The sequence below is a fragment of the Drosophila guanche genome, unplaced genomic scaffold (assembly GCF_900245975.1).
Source record: "Drosophila guanche unplaced genomic scaffold, DGUA_6, whole genome shotgun sequence".
Classification (NCBI taxonomy): domain Eukaryota; kingdom Metazoa; phylum Arthropoda; class Insecta; order Diptera; family Drosophilidae; genus Drosophila; species Drosophila guanche.
The window spans coordinates 5,370,690-5,384,157 of NW_022995747.1; the positions used below are offsets into that span (position 1 = coordinate 5,370,690).

Genomic DNA, 13,468 nt, shown 5'->3' on the forward strand with positions numbered 1-13,468 from the left:
ACACACATGGATCGTGTGTAAGTGTTAAACAAGAAGTGGATCCGATACGATCCACAGTCCTCTGTTCCCCCACTCCATAGTTCCCCAGTTCCCAATGTAGCAACAAGACCTTGAAGCTGTCTTCGATATCGAATCGAATCGAAACGAATCGAAACGAATCGCGGAGCAGCGCATCGCAACGCATCGCGTATGCAAGACAAGTGTACAAAATAAAGTCACTTTTTCGGGGGTAAATTTTGAAATTCCGCGCAGTTTGTGTTTATGGCCAATATAAATTTACATACATTAACATAGGTACGGCTATGTGACCAAAGCAGACATCGCTATCGCTGTGATCTTGAGCAAACAGCCTCCACTGGGCGCAGCACCGTCCCGTACCGTCCCAAAATGCCTTTCTCGCTTGCCCATGGACCACAGCGTAAATAGCACAAATAACGCAAAAGCCACAAATAATGCAAATAGACTCGCCACAGTCGAACGTAGCGTAAAAGTTTTTTTTTTAGTGCCAACACCAAGAGCCAGCGAAACAGCAACAATAACCACCGTACGAGTGCGAGTTCGAGTGCGAGTACGAGTATTAGCCCCCCACCCATACTCACATGTTTAAGCAACGGTACTCACAGCCAATAAGCTGCGATATCAAGAATAAAGAGAAAGACACACAGAGAAGAAGAGGAGAGGTGCTAAGAAGAATTCACAGCCACAGCAGAAGAACGAAGACTTTGTGCTTCCACAAGTGCCTGAAGCTGCCATATTGGGGTTGCGAGTAATCGAGAAGTAAATCCAACACTGAATAGCCATTGAGTAGCCAATTAACAAGTCAGCAATTACAGATATTTTTGCCAGTTGACTGCTTGCCAGACACAAGTGTCTCAGGGTTCTAGAAAAATTAAAACAACTTGCCCCAAAAAAATGTCGTACCTGACTGGTCTTGGTTATGGCATTCTTTCGACTTCGATTGGACCTTGCTTGGTTCGTTGTTCTCTCTCTTAGCGTTTTTGGTGTGTGGCCCGCAGTATGCAAATCAAATGTTCTAGCTTTTGGTTAAAAGAGGAAATGACCAAATACGTCGTTGTGGTGTGAGCGTGGCAGCTGGCTGGCCAACAGATCTCTCTGACCGCCAACTGAAACAAGTTTCACTCTCAACAAACCAATAAAGGTACACAATTGTTCACAATAAGAATAATTGCAGTGGTTTACAGCGATCAGTATCGCTTGTAAATCACACCACTAGATAGGCGATAGGCTCATCTCTATCCTGCTTTCTTTCCTTCTTCCTTCTTCCTTTGTACCGTACGCATGCAAACCGCTGCAAGCCTCGTGTTTTTATTTGATTACAAGCACTGGCATTCCGAATAACAATAATTAATACCATTCCTCCACTCAATCTCGAATTCAATTCCATTTTCAATTTCAGTCCAATATGAAAGCGTGGAAACAGCTGCCAAATGAGGGGCGGCGCTACGCCGTGCTCTTGTTTCTGCTTTGTTGTCTCTCCCACTTGACCCAACACAGCGCCGCCTGGCGTCCATGTCCGGAGCTCAGTCCCGCCCTGCGTCTGCCATGCAGGTGAGTTGTCATAGCCATAGCCATGGCTGTCCGCTGTGGAGACAGTCAAAGCCAAATCAACTGCAGCGACAGGCAGTTTCCGCTTGTATTATTTTAATATCAGTAAATTGCTGCGGCTGCAAACTGTCGCTGATTCGAGCTTTGGTTTTGCTTTGTTTGTTGTTTTGTTGTTAATCATCGACTGGGCGACAATTACAGGTGCAATGTGGTGCCGTTTGCAGCAACCGGACAGCTCGGCGCTGTGGCCATGGACTGCGATCGCGTCGTCTTCCATGGCGATGCCCCCCAGCTGCCGTATGGAGCTCCCATTGTCTCATATACGCAACGTTACAGCGGCCAACAGGTTCTGCCAGCCCAGGTAAGGAAGTTGCAGCCCACAAAGCTTGCGAACGTCTTATTGTCTCTCTCTGAACAGGCATTTGGACAGCTGAAACTAACCATCGAGGAGCTGGATCTGTCCAACAACCTCATCAGGCGTATACCAGAAAAGGCCTTTGATGGCCTCAAGGATTCGCTGAACGAGTTGCGGCTGGCCAACAATTTGCTGGGCGATAACCTCAATCCCATTTTTTCATCCGCCGAGTTGCATGTGCTGAAGAATCTGCGCATCTTTGATTTGTCCGGCAACAAGATCAAACTGATCGAGGAGGGTCTGCTGAAGGGTTGTGTGGACCTCAAGGAGTTCTATGTGGATCGCAATAGCCTCACAGCGGTGCCCACAAACTCTCTGAATGGTCCCAGTGGCCTGCGTCATCTGTCTCTGCGTCAAAATCTGATTGGTAATGGAAGATCAAGTTACTACTCTTTGGATTGATTACTAAACAAAGTGATTCCTTTTAGGTGCACTACTGCCGGACTCCTTCAATGCCCAGCGGCAGTTGGAGATCATTGATCTGCGCCACAATGTGCTGCGCAACATCGACAGTCTGGCCTTCAAGGGTCTGCAGCGTATACGGGAAATCAAGCTGGCTGGTAACCGCCTCACCCACCTGAACAGCGACGTCTTTGAGAAGTTGCAAACGCTGCAGAAGCTCGATCTGTCCGAGAACTTCTTCGGTCAGTTTCCCACCGTGGCACTGGCGGCAGTGTCTGGGTTGAAGTTCTTGAATCTGTCCTCAAATATGCTGCAGGTAAGCACAGAAAATCGGTCAGACGATTCCCTCGCTAACTGGAATCTCTCATCCACGCAGCAATTGGACTACACCCACATGCAAGTGGTGCGGAGCCTGGAGACCTTGGACATGAGTCGCAACAGCATCACCAGCCTTACGCCTGGCACATTCAAGGACATGAACGCGCTCAAGTATCTGGATCTGAGTTTGAACTCCCTGAGAACGGTAGGCCACATGCTTCACACTTGTAGCTTGAGATTTTTAATACAAAAACTTCCTTTCCTTTGCAGATTGAAGATGATGCCTTGGAGGGATTGGAGAGTCTTCAAACTCTCATCATCAAAGACAACAACATTCTGTTGGTTCCCGGCAGCGCACTGGGACGTCTGCCACAGCTCACGACGCTTCAGTTGGACTTCAATCGAGTGGCTGCCCTCTCGGCGGAGATTTTGGGTTCTCTGCAGGCGGGCGACATCACCAGCCTGTCGCTGTCGAGGAACGTTATTCGGGAACTGCCACCCGGCAGCTTCCAGATGTTCAGCAGCCTCCACACCTTGGATCTCGCTGGCAACTCCCTGGCTGTTGTCAATGCGGACACTTTTGCTGGACTCGAGGGCACACTGATGGCGCTGAAACTGTCGCAGAATCGTCTGACCGGTCTCGGCGGCACGCCCTGGGAGCTGCCCGAGTTGCGTTCGCTCGATCTGAGTGGGAACAGCCTCGCCGAGATACCGATTAGCGTATTTGACGAGCTAGAGAACCTGCAGAGCCTGAACTTAAGCGGCAACCACTTGGCTGGCCTCACGGGCGCCCTGTTCAAGCCGCTGGCACGCCTGCAGGTCATCGATTTGAGTCGCTGCAACATTCGACAGTTGAGTGGCGACCTGCTGGCCGGACTGCAGGACCTCAAGCACATCCACATCAATGACAATCAGCTGGCGGAGCTGCAGGACGGGACATTCGTGAACCTGTGGAACATCAGCTCGATTGATTTGTCCAACAACCACATTGCCTCCATCCGCACGGGCGCCTTTGTGAATGTGATGCAGCTGAAGCGATTGAATCTGAAGGGGAACCAGCTGTCGGCCTTCAAGGGGGAGTACTTCAACACGGGCACGGGCATCGAGGAGCTGGACATATCGCACAACCAGCTGAGCTACCTGTTTCCCTCCTCCTTCCGCATTCATCCGCGACTGCGGCAGATCCTCGCGGCGCACAACAAGTTCTCGTTCTTCCCCGCCGAGTTGATATCCTCGCTGCAGTACTTGGAGCACATTGATCTGTCGCACAATCTGCTGAAGACAATCGAGGAGCTGGACTTTGCACGCCTGCCGCGACTCCGCGTTCTGCTCGTGGCCCACAATCAGCTGGACATGGTCAGCGAGATGGCCTTCCACAACTCCACGCAGCTGCAGGTCCTCGATCTGGCATACAACAGCCTGGATCGCATTGGCGAGCGCACCTTCGAGGGTCTGGTGCGCCTGGAGCAACTCAACCTCGAGGCCAATCGCCTGTCGGAGCTGTCCGACGGCGTCTTTGAACGCACCAAATTGCAGATGCTCGAGAACATTAATCTCGCTCGCAATCGCTTCGAGTACGCGCCCCTCAACGCCCTGCAGCGGCAGTTCTTCTTTGTGTCCTCCGTCGATTTGAGCCACAATCGGATCAAGGAGCTGCCTGCGGACGACAGCATTATGGTGAACATCAAGCGCATCGATCTCTCCTTCAACCCACTCTCTGCCCAGGCAGTACACAACGTTCTCAACGAACCCAAGACGGTGCGGGAGCTGAGTCTGGCTGGCACGGGCATCGAGCAGCTGGAGCTGCTGGAGACGCCCTTCCTGCAGTACCTGAACCTCTCGCACAACAAGCTGCGGCACGTGAAGCCGGATGTTTTCCAGCGAGTCACACTGCTGGAGACCTTGGATCTGTCCAGCAACCAACTGGAGAGCCTTGACGATCTCTCGCACGCGTGGCCACAGCTGCAGGTGCTCCAGGAGCTGGACGTGTCCAACAACAGCTTTGAGATAATTTCGCAGGCAAACTTTGGCCAGCTGGAGATGTTGAAATCGCTGCGCCTGAGCCACCTGCCGCAGTGCACAAGAATCGAGAAGAACGCCTTCAAGCAGCTGCCGAATCTCGTCCATCTGGAGGCTTACGATCTGCCGCTGTTGGGCTATCTGGATCTCCAGGGCATCCTCGAGCTGCTGCCCGGCCTGGAGTCGCTGGACATTGAGGTGAAGGACTCGAGCATTGGCAGCGAGCAGATCCAGCCCCTGAAGCATCCACGCCTGAGCAGCCTGGGCATTCGCGGGGAGCGCCTCAAGTCCATCTCCTCGGGCACCCTGGCCGGCTTGAAGAGCAGCGAACTGCAGATAAAACTGGTCAACACGTCGCTCAGTGCTCTGCCCCCAGCGCTGCTCTTCCCCGTGCCACGCTCCTCGCAGCTCAGCCTGAACGTTGAGGGATCGCAGATTTCGGTTCTGGTGCCGCAATTCCTCAATGCGCTGGAGGATCGCCGCGCCAGCCTGCAGCTGCAAGGTCTGGCCAGCAATCCCATTGTCTGTGACTGCAACGCGCGTGCCCTGCGCCGCTGGCTGCCCAACTCCGGAATGCCCGATGTGACCTGCCAGGCGCCGGCCTTCCTTGCCGGCCGAAAACTCATCGAAGTGGGCGACGATGAACTGACCTGCGATGCCCGTCGCATGACCTCCTCCACATCGCGACCCACCGCCACAGTGCCGCATCTGCACAAGTCGTCCAGCCAGCTGGTGACGCGCAGCAGCTCCACGACGGAGGAGCCGCTGATCATATGGAGCCTGGAGCCCACGCAGCCGCCTAGCCTAAAGAAGATTAAGACGAAGGCGCCGCTGATGAAGGCCCAAGCGCCGATCATCAGCAACGACGACACGCTCATCATTGGCATTGTCGGTGGGGTGGTGGCCTTCATAGCCATCCTGATCATCATCATTTGCATTATCCGGCTGCGCATGAGCAATGCGGAGTACCAGCATAGCACGGCCATGATCGGCATCCCCTCCGGCATGCACATGGGCGCCCACAATGCGGCCTACAACTACAAGAATGCAGCGGCTGGTGCCGCACTCTACGCGGTGCCGCCGTATCAAGCCAGCTACGCCACTCTGCCGCACAAAGCGGCCTCCATACACCATCAGTCCACACAGAATCTGACTCAGCGCCAGCAACAACAGCAGCAGCAACACCAGCATCAACAGCAACAGGCGGCTGCTGCAGCTGCCGCGTACTCAACCATGTCCCGCATGTCATACTTCAGTGGAGCGGGAGCGGCAGGCGGAGGTGTCCCTGGCAATGGCGATGGGGCAGAAAGCCTGTCGCAGCATCAACATCAGCCCTACATCATATACTCGGATGATAAGGCCTACAGATAAGCTCGATCCAATCGGACATCATCTCTTTCCCCACATCTACTTCTATTTCAGTCTCAGTTAGTCAGTCGGCCGCATCGCAGTGGCTGCGAGGCCCCCGCCCCCCAACACCACAAGAAACAGGTTCTACATTCTCAGCCTTCGTTGTATATAGACTTAATGCTACGCTCTAACTGTAACCCTAACTGTATCGTACCGTATCTATATTTAACCATACAAGTACCATAATTAAGCGCAGCCAAAACGCTGGCAAATAAACAAATTGTAGTATAATGAACAGAGTTCAGGGCAGTGCAAGTTATTGTGAATCGAAGGACAAGAGTGTTCAGGTCAGCAACAGAGGCGCTGTTAACAGACCAGATGAACAAACAGCATATTACCCCACCCCGCTAACAGCCATGATTAACAGCGTGCTACCGCTATCCACTAACAGCTACAGTCCACAGCTCTGTTAGCGCTCTGCAACAGCGGAAATCTCACGTTCCACATGGCTCTCGAGCGGATCTTAGCTTGTGAGCTAGAACAAGATGAATTAAGTAATGAGTTATTAGTAAATTCACCTTGAGCTAGTCTAACACAAACTTACATCCGCTCAACACTCACTCGGGAGGGCCGCGTGTTAGTTACGTTCCACCAAACAGTGCAACCGGCCGTGCTTAAAAAGCATATTTTCATGGGAATATAACTACCAAGTCAAGCACCCACCCACAAAAACAATATAAAGAACACGTTTCAATGTTTGGTTGGTTTTTTTGAGCGTTGTTTATAATATAATAGTAAATATCTCTCTTTCATTTCAAGATAACGTTTTTTCTATCAAAATGTAAATGTAAATGTTATACATGTGTATAAATATGTATGTAAGTATGCATGTATGTATATATGTATGCAACTTCAAGATCGCCATTTCACAGTCTTTGTTTTTTTTCCTTCATTCATCATTCATCAGCCAACAGCTGGCAGTTATCCATCCTCAATCCTTATTACCAAAAACTTAGTTGGGTTTTTCATTACCAAATGCACAACAATTATCCAAGATGAATAGACTAATTAATTTGCTGTTTTTTAAATGCACATTATAACTGAGTAAGCAACACGATTAACACGATTTGAGAACCAGAAGAAAAAGTAGGATTCACACGTAATAAAAATCACACGGTGGCAGGCAAGTGAGCGCCGCTCCCAGCGGCAGCAGCTCTTAAATCCGAGATAAACAATAACATGGATCCATCCATTCCTATGCCATTTGAGAGTACGAAGTATACAGATTGTAGTGGCGGCGACGATAGTAGACCATCAGGCCATAGCTGGCACACAGCAGCACAGTAATGATGAATATGAGAATGCCTAATCGAAGATTTCAAATCAGCTTATGTTATATTCCATTGCCACTTGATGTATCACCTGTCGCCGCTCCCAAGTTGGCCTCCTCATAGGTCATCATCATGGTTGAGCGCTTGCATTCACGCTCCCAGTTCACTGGCAGCACATCCTGGTAGAGCTTGACTAGAGTTTTCAGTGGGCAAGACAGGCCACAGCCGGGTATGTCCAGGGGTAGAGGCTCCGCTGTGGTGTTCTTATAGAACACAGACACCAAGGGAGTGTTGCTATCATCCACGCGCATCTCCAGCATAATGCAAGCGGCATAAGGTGGACTGTGAAGCTATAAAAGGGAACGCAATCATCATCAATCTCTCTCAATTATAATTCAACTATGGTTTTACCTCAAATAATTTCAGGGAATTCAAAACATTGGCAATCGTTGTGTCATGTGCGCTGTAAATCCACAGCGAACGATCGGGCTTTAGTTGGTTGTTCAACTTTTTGTCGAACCGCTCGAAAATATCCTTTAGCAGAGGACCCGTCTTGAGTCTCGCCATACTGCGCGTGAACGTCGCAATGGAGAAGGCAAAGTTGGACACGTAGGTGAGCTCCTCCTTGCCAAAGACCTTCTCCGCCCACACTGGCAGTGTCATGTTGTAGAGCTTCTCAATGAACAGCGTGTTATTCAAGTACTGGGCATCTATAAAAGACTTTACGAGGCGCCCACTGTTCTGAGTAAGGTAGGAGAGGAGCTCACGATAGCGCACGTACAGAGCCTGAAACTCTGAAGAGGCTTCCAACGTGGCCAACTCGTAGTCGTAGGCTGGGCATGAGGCCTTCGCGGCGAGTATGGAATCGTCCTTCTCGGGCACAGTGTGCACGGGCACAGGCTGCCAATCTATGCGCGGATTCCATATGTCATCGCCTTGAGGCTCGTACAGTCCCGCGAGATCCGATTGTGCGCTCATCAGAGTACGATCCACATCAGTGGACTGAACAAAGATGTCCTCGTTCGTATATCTCGAGCCCAGCAACGATTTGTATCGATTTCGCAGCCATTTTCCCAACTCGTAGTGCTGCTCTTTGCCCAGCTGTAAAGCATGAAAAACCCAATATTATTTCAGGCCACGTTTAAAGGCCTTGACTCGGCTACTCACATTTGTCAGTTGTCCCCAGCCTGTGGGCCAAAACTTTCTATTATTCCAGGGATCCGTCGGATATGGATCCACAGGTGTACGGTCTCCGTGTCGAAAAATCTGCGTTGCATACGTTTACGTTTACATTTAAATGGAAATTAGATACGATAAATATTTGTAAATGATAAAACAAAACAGAATTGCAACACCAACAACGCACGAGCCACGATAAGACGACTTACCACATGCGCAAACTTTAGCTCGCCTGGCAGCGTGGCCAACTGGTCGGGCGGGGGCCGCGTCTCACCTTCGCTGCTGCCATATGTTGGGATGTGGACGGCATTTCCTATGCCAAATGAGAGCAAACATAGCACGCCGATCACAAGCAAGGCCTTGGCACAGCAGAGCTGGTGACTGTGGTTCCACATTTTCAGTGCAAAACTTGTCAGAAGCGTCCGACACCGACTGCGGGAGAGTATGGAGCATGTGTGCATATGGAGGGCTTAAATTGTAAGCCAACAGACGAATTTCTGCCTTGGCTGCTGAACACACACGGCTTACCTCAATCGAAGCACTGGCCAGCTTATGGGACTTCCTTTTATTGTTATAGACTCGCAATTTATGTTTAGGCAATCGCCATATTTCTTTGTTTATAAATTTGATGACAAATTTGATAAGTCGCAGTGCAGCTTTGAAGAAGTCGATAGTCGATAACGATAGGCGTTGACCATAGGAAACCCGACAGCCCTGGCGCGCTCGTTAAAATTCAAAACAAGTGTGAATGGTATTTGTGATTGATTGTATTGATTGACTCGTCGTATCTAGTTGCACATAATTTATACGATTATTTAAGTATTGCGGTAAATATTGTAACAATCTTAGCTACAGATAACAAATACATATACTGTTTGATGTGGTCTTAAAAGTACTGCATCGGGGCGAATGAGAAAAACCAAAATAAACTATTATGCTTAAATTAATTGTGAGAGGGGGCGGGCGCGCGAGACAATGGAAAAGAAAAATTGGCTATTACAATATTCATTTGAGTTGCCGAAGCATTTGCGAAGCAGCACTTCAAAATCTTCTATTTCCGCCCATATTATTTGGTCCCGGTCTGGGCCCGTTGAAACTGTACAGGCGAAAACACGATGTAATATGAATTATTTAATTATGTGACGGATATACCAACCGGTTCCGATGTACGGCCCCTCCCCCACGGCCGCCTTCGTGCCTGCCCAGTGGAGGAAACTCTGTTTGATATGATCCATGCAAGCCGCCGCTCTGATCGTGTCCCGGCTTGTTGCCGGCGCCTCCTTGACGCTGTGGCCTATTGTGCTCATTGTTGGCGGCACCACGTCTGGCATTAAATCCACCGCGGTCATTGTAGCTGCCACGTCTACCTTGCGGATCAGCACTTGGAGTAAAATATAATTAAAACACTCATTTAAGGGATAGCTCTAAGGGAATACCCGTTGACTCCGGAACTGTGGCGATTGCCGCTGCCGCTGTTGCTGCCATTGCGAAAGCGATTCTGCTGCACACCAAAGGTCATCTGTTGCTGCTCCACCGGCAAAGCGAAGCCACGACGATCTTGTCTTACCCCCCTCGGATTGTTAAAGCTGGAGTTTCCGGCAAGAAAATCATTATTGTTATTCGATGGACTGTTTTTGAGGTTCCTCCTGGGCCCCTGGGGAGCACCTCTATTCGCATTGCTAGACCCTGCGCCGTCACTATTGTCCCTGTGTTGAAATCGGCGACCGCCATCGTCACCGTTTCTGCCCCCATTACTTCCTACACTGAATTTGTTCCTATAACCCTGAGGAGACTCGTTCGACGCCTGCTGCTGTGGTGGTCCCTTGCTGTATGGCGCATTGCGCTGCTGTCTGAAATTTGTCTCATTCCTAATAGGCCCAAACTGACTGCCATTCGAGTTGAAACCACCTTCACTGCCGTATCTACCGCCTGCGCTACCACCGCCATCGCGCCTATTGTTCGAGCCACCACTCTGACCTGTGCAAAAGATACATTATCATGAGTAAATAAAATAAATATGTGCGACTGTTATGCTTACCCTCCAGCGATCGGCGCCCTGAGCCGCCACCACCGCCGACACTTGGCGGGACACGACTGCCGGCTCCATTTCTGCTTCTTTCTTTTGGCCTGCCGGCCTCAACCACAATTGAAACTCCTTTGAAAAGTGTTCCATTGAGGGCGGCTATGGCCGCATCGGCCATGTCGGAAGTCTCTAGATGCACGAATCCACATCGATTCATAACATCTGCCTCAACGACAGCTCCATAGTTTGAAAAGAGGCGTCTGAGCTCGTCCGGTTTGCAGCCAGACGGCAGGCTGCCAACGAAGACTTTCGCAGTCTGCAGTGTGGATAAAACAACCTATTTTATAATTTACCGATTCTGACCACATCTTCAGCTCTTACGTACAGACATATGTATGTATTTATTTTTCTTTTCTCTATGTGTTTTCGCGTTTTTCTTTTATTAATATAGAGATGGGCATCGTGCACTTGCCAGAGAAATCTAGTGTGGGGTAACCATCCAAAACACCGAGCATATCGATGTTTGCGATAGTCAGCTATCAACCCCGCTTTTGTTTACAATTTCAATATTTACAATTATTTATATTTTCAATTTCCAACTGCCCAACTGAAATGTGGACGACGCCAAGCAATGGGGACAGCTTCGTGAATATGGATTGCAGCAAGAACGTGGTAACCATTATGCCAAGTGTGGAAATGTTGGTCAGCTTCTCGCATGACACGATGCGCGCCAAAAAGCCTTGTCTACTGTACGCCGAACGGATGGACTTCAAAGAGATGATGGTGAGCGGGGTAGAGACCGAAACACCTCCTCCCCGATATTAAACATTTACCTTTTGCAGCAACTGCGCTTAGCGGAGAAAGCCGATCAGCGTCGCATGTACATAACGACTGTGGACTGTACTTCCTTTCACGAGCTGAAGCAGGATCAGTGCCTGAATGTGACCTTCGCTGGGTTCATGGACAATGTGGTGCGCATGCTCAGAGACTGCCAGTCGGGCAAACTGGAGCTGCACCTGGCCGCCAGAGAGCCATCTGGCTCCGAATACCAGCTGCAGTTTGTGGAAATTAGATCGTTCAAGAATCTCATACACTTGTGCCTGCCCTGCCGTTCTGCACCTCTAAACACGGTGCTCTACTACATAAATCTCATGCTAGATGCCTCGCACAAGAAGTGCTTTCTGCTGGAGGAGAGCATACAGCAGGTGCAGCTAGAGTTGAGCTCACAGCGTGCGCACATGGATAGATTGGGTGCGGAAAACAGCAAACTAAGAGAGGCACTGGCGGAGAATACGCAACGTTTGGAGGAGCAGCACGCTGCGGAGTTGCAGCAAATGCAGGAGCAACTGTCGAAGGTGAACGAGCAGCGCAGCAGTGAGCTGGAACGCAATCGCAGATCGATCTCCAGCATCCAGGCGCAGTTGGAGAAGGCAAACGCGGACAAGTGCGACACAAAGATTGCGCTGGAACAGGCCGAGCAGCGCACCCAAGCATTGAGTGATGAGCTAGCCAGCTGCAAGTCCCGCATGTGCAGCCTCAAGGAACAAAACGATAAGCTGCACAGCGACAAAGTCAATGCCAAGAAGCACGAGCGAAAATTGGAGTACAAAATTGAAGATCTCAAGCAGCACACCGCCGAGCTGCAGGAACACATTCAGCGAGGAAACAAGGAGAAGGCCAACGTGGCTGCCGAGCTGGAGGCGGAGAAGAAGATTTTGCACACGAAGCGGCAGGCGCTGGAAATGGCATCCGAGGAGATTGCCAAGGCCAATCAGATAATCCTCAAGCAGAACCAAGAGATCCTGGGCCACAGGAAAACGATTGGCTGGCGCACGGAAGTGGCGCTGCAGCAGGAAAAGGCCATTCAGGAGAAGGAGAAACTATTGTCCCTGCGCGAGAATGAGCTGAGGGAAGCGCGAATAACAATCAAAGAGCTGCGCGAGGAGATCCCCCACCAACTGCTGTCCATGCGACAGTTTGCCAACACCCTGGAGAAAAAGTATTCAAGTCGTAAGTGATTCCTTTTGAGAGAGTTCCTTCCTTACTTATCTCGGACTTTCAATTACAGAGATACTCACACTGAAGGAACGTTTGTCAGGAACGTGCACCGGCAAGGAGAATCGCCGCTAGGAGGCCACGTGCTTAGTTTTTCATGTTTCTTATCGTTAATTTATTCTCATTTCTCATTGATAGGTTTAATAAAATTAAGTTGTATTGTTTGTCGCTAGTCATACTCCTCCTCGACACTGGTGACGGCCTGTGCGGCAGCCACGTTAACAGCCTGACTGATATCCTCGATCTGGTTCATCTTCAGCCTCTCGCGTATCAGCTCGGCAATGGCCTTCTGTGTGCGGCGCTCCAGCCGATCCAACTTTTTGCTGGCGTCGCGCTTTAGGTCCCAGTCCGGCTTGCGTGGGGCCAAGTTGCTTATGTCTATCTCGTCGATTACCATTGGCTCTTGCAATAAATTCAGCTGCGTCTCAACGGCGGACTCGATGGTCCCCGTTGGCTCCTGCAAGAGAACTTCCCCGATCGTGTTTTCATTTTGTGGTTTGTAGCTGCGAAAAACTGGCCTGCAAAGAAAGAAAGTTTGGGGTTACTAAATAGACCTTTGCATGGCCATTTACACCATATTTACTTGGGCAATTTTTCATTCAGTTCGGACGAATCGGCGCCTTTGTTTTGGACCTGTTCCCGCAGTTTCTGCAATCGCTCCTTGCGCTTTAGGGACTCTTCCGTCAGTTTGCCCACGCTGTTGTTATCCATGAGCACGATGTTTTTATTCAACTATATGTAAATCGTCTGCCTGGCTTGGTAAGATTTCTATCTATTTTGTTATTTGTTATTAATTTCCAGTTAGTTGCA

General features: G+C 50.1%; 5 protein-coding genes across 6 annotated transcripts; 2 read left to right on the top strand and 3 right to left on the bottom strand.

Moving 5' to 3' along the window:
• Positions 1–1,417: 1,417 nt before the first annotated feature.
• Positions 1,418–6,367, top strand: LOC117583619 (protein artichoke). Its single transcript, XM_034272064.1, has 6 exons — positions 1,418–1,569; positions 1,768–1,927; positions 1,985–2,348; positions 2,410–2,699; positions 2,760–2,906; positions 2,972–6,367. Exons 1-6 carry the CDS (start codon positions 1,424–1,426, stop codon positions 6,089–6,091), a joined length of 4,227 nt encoding a protein of 1,408 aa, XP_034127955.1. The 5' UTR covers positions 1,418–1,423; the 3' UTR covers positions 6,092–6,367.
• A 650-nt stretch (positions 6,368–7,017) lies between these two features.
• On the bottom strand, positions 7,018–9,249 carry LOC117583626 (prostatic acid phosphatase). Its single transcript, XM_034272075.1, has 6 exons — positions 9,109–9,249; positions 8,790–9,012; positions 8,569–8,667; positions 7,813–8,502; positions 7,493–7,751; positions 7,018–7,435 (listed from the first exon to the last, which is right to left on the bottom strand). Exons 2-6 carry the CDS (start codon positions 8,973–8,975, stop codon positions 7,326–7,328), a joined length of 1,344 nt encoding a protein of 447 aa, XP_034127966.1. The 5' UTR covers positions 8,976–9,012; positions 9,109–9,249; the 3' UTR covers positions 7,018–7,325.
• An 80-nt stretch (positions 9,250–9,329) lies between these two features.
• On the bottom strand, positions 9,330–11,106 carry LOC117583628 (keratin, type I cytoskeletal 9). The gene is made up of 5 exons (XM_034272076.1): positions 10,989–11,106; positions 10,619–10,919; positions 10,017–10,557; positions 9,737–9,961; positions 9,330–9,676 (listed from the first exon to the last, which is right to left on the bottom strand). Exons 1-5 carry the CDS (start codon positions 10,992–10,994, stop codon positions 9,622–9,624), a joined length of 1,128 nt encoding a protein of 375 aa, XP_034127967.1. The 5' UTR covers positions 10,995–11,106; the 3' UTR covers positions 9,330–9,621.
• A 44-nt stretch (positions 11,107–11,150) lies between these two features.
• LOC117583624 (spindle assembly abnormal protein 6 homolog) lies at positions 11,151–12,822 on the top strand. Of its 2 annotated transcripts, none has more exons than XM_034272073.1 (3): positions 11,151–11,386; positions 11,449–12,613; positions 12,672–12,822. In XM_034272073.1, exons 1-3 carry the CDS (start codon positions 11,216–11,218, stop codon positions 12,731–12,733), a joined length of 1,398 nt encoding a protein of 465 aa, XP_034127964.1. In that variant the 5' UTR covers positions 11,151–11,215; the 3' UTR covers positions 12,734–12,822. The 2 variants fall into 2 exon arrangements, with proteins under 2 accessions (XP_034127964.1, XP_034127963.1); XM_034272072.1 differs by having other exon boundaries at positions 11,152–11,386; positions 11,446–12,613.
• LOC117583635 (coiled-coil domain-containing protein 12) lies at positions 12,746–13,444 on the bottom strand. The gene is made up of 2 exons (XM_034272084.1): positions 13,242–13,444; positions 12,746–13,176 (listed from the first exon to the last, which is right to left on the bottom strand). The coding sequence occupies exons 1-2, from the start codon at positions 13,367–13,369 to the stop codon at positions 12,828–12,830; spliced, it is 477 nt and encodes a 158-aa protein (XP_034127975.1). The 5' UTR covers positions 13,370–13,444; the 3' UTR covers positions 12,746–12,827.
• Positions 13,445–13,468: the final 24 nt, after the last annotated feature.

Coding starts and splice junctions, on each gene's coding strand:
- LOC117583619 (XM_034272064.1), top strand. CDS start 1,424: ATGAAAGCGTGGAAACAGCTGCCAAATGAGGGGCGGCGCTACGCCGTG. Junction 1,928..1,984: donor AACAGGTTCTGCCAGCCCAG/GTAAGGAAGTTG, acceptor CTCTCTGAACAG/GCATTTGGACAGCTGAAACT. Junction 2,907..2,971: donor GTTTGAACTCCCTGAGAACG/GTAGGCCACATG, acceptor TTTCCTTTGCAG/ATTGAAGATGATGCCTTGGA.
- LOC117583626 (XM_034272075.1), bottom strand. CDS start 8,975: ATGTGGAACCACAGTCACCAGCTCTGCTGTGCCAAGGCCTTGCTTGTG. Junction 8,668..8,789: donor AGCTAAAGTTTGCGCATGTG/GTAAGTCGTCTT, acceptor TATGCAACGCAG/ATTTTTCGACACGGAGACCG. Junction 7,752..7,812: donor ATTCCCTGAAATTATTTGAG/GTAAAACCATAG, acceptor TCCCTTTTATAG/CTTCACAGTCCACCTTATGC.
- LOC117583628 (XM_034272076.1), bottom strand. Junction 10,558..10,618: donor AGGGCGCCGATCGCTGGAGG/GTAAGCATAACA, acceptor TCTTTTGCACAG/GTCAGAGTGGTGGCTCGAAC. Junction 9,962..10,016: donor CACAGTTCCGGAGTCAACGG/GTATTCCCTTAG, acceptor TTTTACTCCAAG/TGCTGATCCGCAAGGTAGAC.
- LOC117583624 (XM_034272072.1), top strand. CDS start 11,216: ATGTGGACGACGCCAAGCAATGGGGACAGCTTCGTGAATATGGATTGC. Junction 11,387..11,445: donor TGGACTTCAAAGAGATGATG/GTGAGCGGGGTA, acceptor TACCTTTTGCAG/CAACTGCGCTTAGCGGAGAA. Junction 12,614..12,671: donor GGAGAAAAAGTATTCAAGTC/GTAAGTGATTCC, acceptor TTTCAATTACAG/AGATACTCACACTGAAGGAA.
- LOC117583635 (XM_034272084.1), bottom strand. CDS start 13,369: ATGGATAACAACAGCGTGGGCAAACTGACGGAAGAGTCCCTAAAGCGC. Junction 13,177..13,241: donor CTGAATGAAAAATTGCCCAA/GTAAATATGGTG, acceptor CTTTCTTTGCAG/GCCAGTTTTTCGCAGCTACA.